The sequence below is a fragment of the Lactuca virosa genome, chromosome 4 (genome assembly GCF_052849685.1).
Source record: "Lactuca virosa cultivar CGN04683 chromosome 4, Lactuca_virosa_CGN04683_v6, whole genome shotgun sequence".
Lineage (NCBI taxonomy): Eukaryota > Viridiplantae > Streptophyta > Magnoliopsida > Asterales > Asteraceae > Lactuca > Lactuca virosa.
The window spans coordinates 8,063,550-8,070,997 of record NC_136429.1 but is presented as its reverse complement, the minus strand read 5'-3'; the positions used below and the strand labels follow the sequence as shown (position 1 = coordinate 8,070,997).

The 7,448-nt window shown below is 35.1% G+C and overlaps 2 protein-coding genes across 2 annotated transcripts; one reads left to right on the top strand and one right to left on the bottom strand.

The window, feature by feature from the left end:
- Nucleotides 1–624: 624 nt before the first annotated feature.
- Nucleotides 625–3,275, top strand: LOC145169281 (E3 ubiquitin-protein ligase RGLG2-like). Its single transcript, XM_079087846.1, has 11 exons — nucleotides 625–987; nucleotides 1,079–1,163; nucleotides 1,347–1,487; nucleotides 1,591–1,704; nucleotides 1,821–1,918; nucleotides 1,992–2,071; nucleotides 2,197–2,302; nucleotides 2,387–2,514; nucleotides 2,601–2,730; nucleotides 2,829–2,885; nucleotides 3,018–3,275. The coding sequence occupies exons 1-11, from the start codon at nucleotides 790–792 to the stop codon at nucleotides 3,099–3,101; spliced, it is 1,221 nt and encodes a 406-aa protein (XP_078943972.1). The 5' UTR covers nucleotides 625–789; the 3' UTR covers nucleotides 3,102–3,275.
- Nucleotides 3,276–3,293: 18 nt separating this feature from the next.
- On the bottom strand, nucleotides 3,294–5,808 carry LOC145169280 (U3 snoRNP-associated protein-like EMB2271). Its single transcript, XM_079087845.1, has 7 exons — nucleotides 5,237–5,808; nucleotides 4,726–5,068; nucleotides 4,400–4,624; nucleotides 4,090–4,321; nucleotides 3,852–4,018; nucleotides 3,695–3,760; nucleotides 3,294–3,599 (listed from the first exon to the last, which is right to left on the bottom strand). Exons 1-7 carry the CDS (start codon nucleotides 5,677–5,679, stop codon nucleotides 3,519–3,521), a joined length of 1,557 nt encoding a protein of 518 aa, XP_078943971.1. The 5' UTR covers nucleotides 5,680–5,808; the 3' UTR covers nucleotides 3,294–3,518.
- Nucleotides 5,809–7,448: the final 1,640 nt, after the last annotated feature.

The following is a 7,448-nucleotide window of genomic DNA, read 5'->3' as shown; positions in this document are numbered from 1 at the left end:
TAAAAACAATTATATCATCAATATATGCAAGACAAATATGATCTAAACCATTTAAGGTTTCATCCATGAATCGCTGATATATTGTTGGTGTCTGTTTTAAACCGAATGGAAGAACATTTCATTCATAATGCTTCTGAGGAGGACATGAAAAAGCGGTTAGTGGTTTCGTATTTTCATGTAAGCGTAATTGCCAATATCCGGATTTTGCATCAAATGTACTAAAATGTGTATTTCCTTTTATTTTTTCTAAAATATATTCTTTTCGTGGTAATTTATATGAGTCTCCTATAGTAGCATCATTCATTTTTTTATAATTGATTACCATTCTTCGTTTGCCTCGTTTTATTTCATTATTATTTTCTACATAAAATGCAGGTGCTGAATGAGGACTCTTGCTAGGTCGAATGATTCCTTTTTCTAATAGTTCAATGCATTCCGGTGCCAATGGCCCTTTGGTTTTTGTCCTTCAACTGTTAACTTAAACTCAGTTTCCCTAATTTATCCTACCTATTTAATGTTATTAAATTCAAATATTTTAACAAAACAGTCTTTTTCATTAGTCGAAGTCAAAGCCTTAGGCTTACAAGGATAATGCTCATTGTTTCTGGGCAATTTCTTCATTAGAACTTTCAGTTTCACTATTCCAATAGTCAACTTCAATCGAACTTTCATATACAAAAACTGATATACACATATATAGGCATATATACACACCTAAACACCTATATATTCACATCAAAACCCTCAAAACTCTTCAGTTTCGAGAATTTGCAACTGTTTTCAGTAAAAATGGGAGGCAAGAATTCAAGAGAAACATCACCAAGAATAAGAACAGACTCCGGTCATACATGGTCAACGAGTGTTACTTCCACACCAAGGCATCACCATGCTCATCCAGCTCCTTTTGGTTACGGGCCACCACCGGCTCAAAGAAGGTTGGATAGAAAGTATTCAACAATAGCCGATGACTACGAGACGCTTGAACAGGTTACTTATAACTAATATTATATATTTCAAGAAATAATCATTGATTTGTGATTAAATTCTGAGAAAAATAAAAATATTCGCTATTTTCAAGGTTACTTCGGCTCTTGCTCAAGCAGGCCTCGAGTCATCGAATCTTATTGTTGGCATCGATTTCACCAAAAGCAATGAGTGGACAGGTTAGTCACATAAATTATAAAAAAGGTTTGTAGATCCAATCCAGTTTCGTTGGATATATCTAATTTGGTGGTAGATGATTCAAATAATTATAATGACATTGACTCATACTTTAATATATATATATATATATATATATATATATATATATATATATATATATATATATATATATATATCATTAGGGACAAAATCGTTCAATAGACGAAGCTTGCATAACATCGGAGTGGTGCAAAATCCGTATGAGCAAGCAATATCAATCATCGGGAAAACACTTTCGGCTTTTGATGAGGATAACTTGATCCCATGCTTTGGGTTTGGAGATGGTGCATAATTCTTCTTAGTTCTAACAAGCAAGATATTTCATAAGATTAGTTGTCAGAATTTATCAGATTAATATGTTTTTGTTATTCTAAACGTGTTTTGTAGCCTCGACACACGATCAAAGTGTATTCAGTTTCTATTCGGATTCGAGTTTTTGTTTAGGATTTGAGGATGTATTGAAACGATATAGAGAAATTGCTCCTCAACTTCGACTTTCTGGTAAATCATTTTTTTGCAACCTTTTTTGTCGATATCAATGTTTCATCTTAGATTCCTTGACCCCATATTTGTCACAAAAACAAACTTTTAATGCATTAAAACTGTTTTCATTTCAGGACCTACATCTTTTGCACCTATAATAGAAATGGCCATGACAATTGTTGAAGCAAGTGGTGGCCAATACCATGTTTTGTTGATTATTGCCGACGGCCAGGTAACATGTCACACACGTTGCAATCGTCAAGAGAAACCATAAAACTGTCGCTAACTGTTTTGTTTTTCTTTAGGTAACAAGAAGTGTTGATACCGAGTTCGGTCAACTCAGTTCACAAGAACGAAAAACAATAGATGCCATTGTAAAAGCAAGGTAAAACTCAACATTTTGAAACTTATCAATAGCCAGCCGAATAATTTAAAAAAAAAATTATTATCGCAAGATAAACTTGTAAAATTCCTGAAAGATTATGAAATATCTTTGATTATTTGTTGCAGTACGTACCCATTGTCAATAATATTGGTAGGGGTTGGAGATGGCCCATGGGACATGATGAAGGAATTCGATGACAACATACCTTCTCGAGCCTTTGACAATTTGCAGGTTTGCAACAAAACTGTCACAAAAGATTGCATATATCATTTTATTGTTGCATATATATAACCGATTTTTCTTGTTTCTTGCTAGTTTGTGAATTTCACAAACATTATGTCGAAAAATGTGGATCCAATGAGAAAACAGACAGAATTCGCGTTAACTGCATTGATGGAAATACCTTCACAATATAAAGCAACCCTCGAGCTCAATTTACTCGGGTAATTCCAATTATTTGTTGGCATCGATTTTCACAAAAACAAAATGAAAAATTAAATATTTATATGGTTTGACAATTTGTGAATAGTGCCCGGACTGGTTATTCTCCAAACACTGTTCCTCTTCCACCGCCTTGCGGTGGCAATTTGCAGTTCAGGAATCGAAGCGCCCGGCAGCATCGTGTAAATGAGACAGCACCTCCGTCGTATGATAATAGGGTAAGTAAACATTGAACTGAAATTTATTAATTTATAAAAGAGATGATATTTATAAAATTTAAATTATAAAATTATGTTGATTTTTTGGTCCTTTTCAGGTGTGCCCTGTGTGCCTTAGTAACCCCAAAGACATGGCATTCGGTTGTGGGCATCAGGTCAGCTTGCTTACTTACACAAAGTCTTTAGTGCCCAAAATATAGAAAAAAAAACAAAGCATTTTCATCATTGATTTGGCATCTTAAAATACTTTTATAGTGTTCTTATTATACACTATCTTCTATTGATAGACATGTTGCAACTGTGGAATCGATCTTCAGTTATGCCCAATTTGCCGGGATGTAATCAACACCAAAATAAGGTTGTATCAATAGCCTCAACTCAACAACATAATCTTATTAAGTGTGATTGATTGTGTTTGACATCGTGTCATGATTTTTGCCATTCGTTTATTGAGTCTCCATTGTGAAGCAAGTCAAGTCATTTTGAATGTATTTTGTATTTATCATGTACAATCGCTTGTAACATAATCAATTTTCTATTTTGTATTTTGATTGATCCTCAAGTAAACATGAACCACAATAAATAAATAATTTCAAGTAAGGTGGGGATGGATTCTTCATACAAATGTGTGTTTTGTAACGTTTATGGGATTACAGAATCCACCCAAATCCATATCGAACAAAACCGTAACCAAAATTGATTTAATAAAAATATGGCACAACAAAATTAGAAAAAAAAAAAAACCCAAATGTTGACAAGTATGGTGAGACTCAACAAGGGCAGAAGCGTCATTTTGACAGTTGCAATTGGTGTACCACAACACCATGTCGAGCAGCAGGGAGAGACCCCCATCGACCCAATCGGGGTTCCTGTGTAATAAAATGTCATCACCAAATATTAGTGACAAATATTTAAAATAATCATTTTTAAGAAAAAGTTAAAAACATAAAAGGTCAAAATTAACCTTGCCAACTCCAGCAACCAAAAAGTTCCCTGATTTTGCAAATGCCAAAGAATTTACGTATCCAACCTATTAGAAAAAATGTGAAACAGACAACAGTTATTGCATAAATGCAAATTTAACCCTAACCTAAAAGTAAAAAAAATAAATAAAAACTTACCAATGGAAGCTCATAAAGTGGGCGAACACCTTTGGCATCACTTTCAATTTCCCACAGACGAACAACACCATTACCAGCTCCTGATGCTGCAAGATCACTCCCTCTACATACACTTACTGAACTAACCCATGAATTTACTGATGAGCAAACCTTTTCACCCAAATCATCTGAGAAAAAACAAAACATAAATCATTATTTTTTGTAATCAAAATGTCAACGATCCAAGATTTTATTTTACCTTTATCACCATTTGGTAAATCATCATCATCATCATCATCATCGGGCTTACTTGGAATCATCAAAGAAGGGTGTGCATTTTTAACAATATGTAGAGGCTTTTTTCTCAATACACTCCAATGCTCAATACTACCATCATCTGAACCCGATAAAAATTCATCATTATTTATAAAACAACAGCACTCCAATGATGATGCAGAAGCCCTAAACACTAGTTGTGACTCCTCAGGAACCTGTATTCACATATCAACACCATGTCTGTTAGGTTAAATGCAAGAAAAAAGTTTGTGCAGATTATCAAAGTACAATACCTTCCATAAGTGCATGGTGCGATCACGGGCAACAGTCAGCAGGCGTTCTTTTCTTAAGCAATCAATAGTTAAAACATCGCTTTGATGACCAAATAATGTAGTTATGTAAGATCTGTCTTCTGCATTCCATATCTTGATTGTTCTATCATATGAACCAGAAAACAGCTCTGAAGTCCCTTGTCTGAATGTCAAACAGGAGACAGGTCCTTTATGCCCTGGAAAAGCCTGTGAAAAAATCCACAGGTTTAAAAGAATGAACAGAGAAACAACACAAGAAATCAACTTCATTTTGGAAGCAAGTTAGCTTTGGAGTTTGGAAGCAGCACCTGAATATGCTCTCTTGTCCGTGTATCCCATAGATGAACATGTCGATCAAAGCCTCCACTTGCTAAATACCTTCCATCAGAGCTCACAGCAAGAGCTAGAACATGTTTGCTACGTTTTTTAGCTCGACCTTGTGGATCTTTTGCACCATGTGACTTCAATACTTCTTCACTAGGCCAAGCATATGCTTCTGTTTTCCCACTATCAACATCCCACTGGACAATATATCCATCCTTTGAAGCTGAAAAGCCTTTGGAATCGTCTTCTGATAAGACCACGGAAGTTACAGACTGTCTGTGCTTCACTAAAACCCGAAATCCGTCTGTTGTTCCTGGTTTTTGAACCCTTTATCAAATCAAAGATGATTGAATTTAGTCCTAAAGTTTGAAATTGATTGTGGATTGTGATGCATTGTTATAGTTTGATGTTATGATTGTTTTCTGATCTTCAATCAGAAGAACTAATTAGAGTCATGAAATTCATGTTTGGATTCTAGAGAAGATATGTATGTACCTTGAAGCAATCAATTTACGAACACGGCCACTGTCTTCGAGTTGTTGCGCCTGCAACATACGTGCAACGCGAGAATCCCTGTCTCCATCCTCTTTACCACCTCTTTCATCCACCTCATCATCTTCGTCCTCCTCTTTTCTCAACGAAGCCCTCATCTTCTCCAAAAACGCATCAGCTAATCTCTTCCGTTTCTCAACCGCGTTCTCATCTTCAAACATCTCATTTCCCTCAGCGTCATCCTCCACCGCCGCCGCCACGTCTCTGTCTTCATAATCATCAGAATCACTACTCTTAATGCTGTCTTCATCATTATCGTGTACAATTTTTTTTCGGCGCTTCGAATCACCGTCGAAGAACGGGTCTGGCTTGTCGGATTTAGTCCGCTTGCTTCTGTGACCATTTTGACTGTTGTTATTGTTTTTGAACTTTTTACTTTTCATCATGATTAATGGTTAGAAGAAGAAAGAACAGAACCTCGGATTCTTGAACAAGAAACGGAGGTTGCTGTTAAGGGTTTATGGTTTAAAAATTAGGGTTTATTATTCGTGCCTAGACAACCTGAAGGAGAAGACAAAATGATAGAGAAGGCGGTGATTCAATTGGGCCATTATACAGTTTATTTCCTTGGGCTAATATTTATACGAAATTAATACTTGATCATAAATCTGGGCTCTAGGCAGCCTCTAGCCTCATTTAACCTAATTTGGCTTAACTTTTGGTTGTCCGTAACCGGAATATCGATAAAATTTGTTATTAAAATACCGTTTAATTTTGGAAATTTAAATAATAATAAGGTTACTTTGCAGGAGCATTAATTAATGTCAATCAACTTTATAAAGGTTTTTATCGCCAAATATCATTCTTACATTAACTTTGACACACGTAATTTTTTGGTATTTTTGAATAAATATTTTTTCATTTGTCATTTTCTTATTTTTTCATCTTTTTCTTAATTAACAAATCAAATTTACACATCAATTAATAATTCTTTTAATTATAAATAGTCAATAAATTACAGTATTAGTACTTATATATTGTATTTAATATGTTTCCTTTTAAATTCAAATTTTAAATTTCAAATCTAAAATTTCAAATTTAAATAAGTTTTTGTTTAAACCTTCAGATATTTTCTTTTTGTTTTACGCAACCTGTATAAGATACGGGTCTCACAACTAGTTATATATAAATTTAACAGATTCTTGAACAATGTTTATAACAATAAACAAAAAAGTAAATGTCATTTTAGCCCAACGAACTCTTCATTTTTTGGTTTAAAAGGTCCCTAATGTTATTTTTTGGTACTATAGAGACATAAAGTCCATGTTGACCTGTTAAGAGAGTATTAATATTTTTTTCTGGTTTTACAGTTAAAAAAAGTGAAGTGGCTCTCTCTCTCTCTCTCTCTCTCTCTCTCTCTCTCTCTCTCTCTCTCTCTCTCTCTCTCTCTCTCTCTCTCTCTCTCTCTCTCTCTCTCTCTCTCCATTGTAGGCCACACTCCCACTTTGTCTTCTTCAGAAAATTCTGAGTTTTCAAGACCTCAACAACATTAAGCATGTATGTTCTCCTCCGACCACCCCGCCATCTCTATCGCCAACCATCACAATCTCCCCCGGTACCACCATCTGCATTTTCCAATTACTTCTTCGTTTTTCACCCCCACCATAATCTTTCTAACCCTTTTGACTCTTCCAGAAATCTATTTCTCCTTCCCTTTTTGATCATCTCGTTCCTCACCTCTAAATCATCTTTTCATTCATATTCAATGGACAAAATTGCAAAAATGGTCCTCGTGGTATGCATTTTTTGGGGGTTTTAGTCCAAACCTCGACTTTTTTGGCTTCGTGGTTCTTTTGACCATGTTTGCTTGTGATTTTGGTCTCTTGAAAAACTGAAAAGACTAAAATGCCCTTTCTGATATACTTTTTATGTTTTTCCATTTTAATTTAAAGGAAAAAGAAAATAATTAATTAATTTGGACCCACTTTTCTCTCTCTCTCTCATATAATTTGGGCCCATACCCTTTTTACCTGATCGTCTTCTTCATCAAAACATATACACACTAAGATTAAAAGACACACACACTGGTAGCGACTGATGATTCCTCAAACTCCGGCGAATCCTTCTTCTCCGGCGACAGTGAGGCCACAAACTCCTCAGGTGCGAGTCGAAGAGGTAGGAGTGTGGTGTTCCGTGGTGGTTCAATGATGATGCT

Coding starts and splice junctions, on each gene's coding strand:
- LOC145169280 (XM_079087845.1), bottom strand. CDS start 5,679: ATGATGAAAAGTAAAAAGTTCAAAAACAATAACAACAGTCAAAATGGT. Junction 5,069..5,236: donor CGTAAATTGATTGCTTCAAG/GTACATACATAT, acceptor GATTTGATAAAG/GGTTCAAAAACCAGGAACAA. Junction 4,322..4,399: donor GCACCATGCACTTATGGAAG/GTATTGTACTTT, acceptor ATGTGAATACAG/GTTCCTGAGGAGTCACAACT.
- LOC145169281 (XM_079087846.1), top strand. CDS start 790: ATGGGAGGCAAGAATTCAAGAGAAACATCACCAAGAATAAGAACAGAC. Junction 1,705..1,820: donor TCCTCAACTTCGACTTTCTG/GTAAATCATTTT, acceptor TTTTCATTTCAG/GACCTACATCTTTTGCACCT. Junction 2,731..2,828: donor CTCCGTCGTATGATAATAGG/GTAAGTAAACAT, acceptor GGTCCTTTTCAG/GTGTGCCCTGTGTGCCTTAG.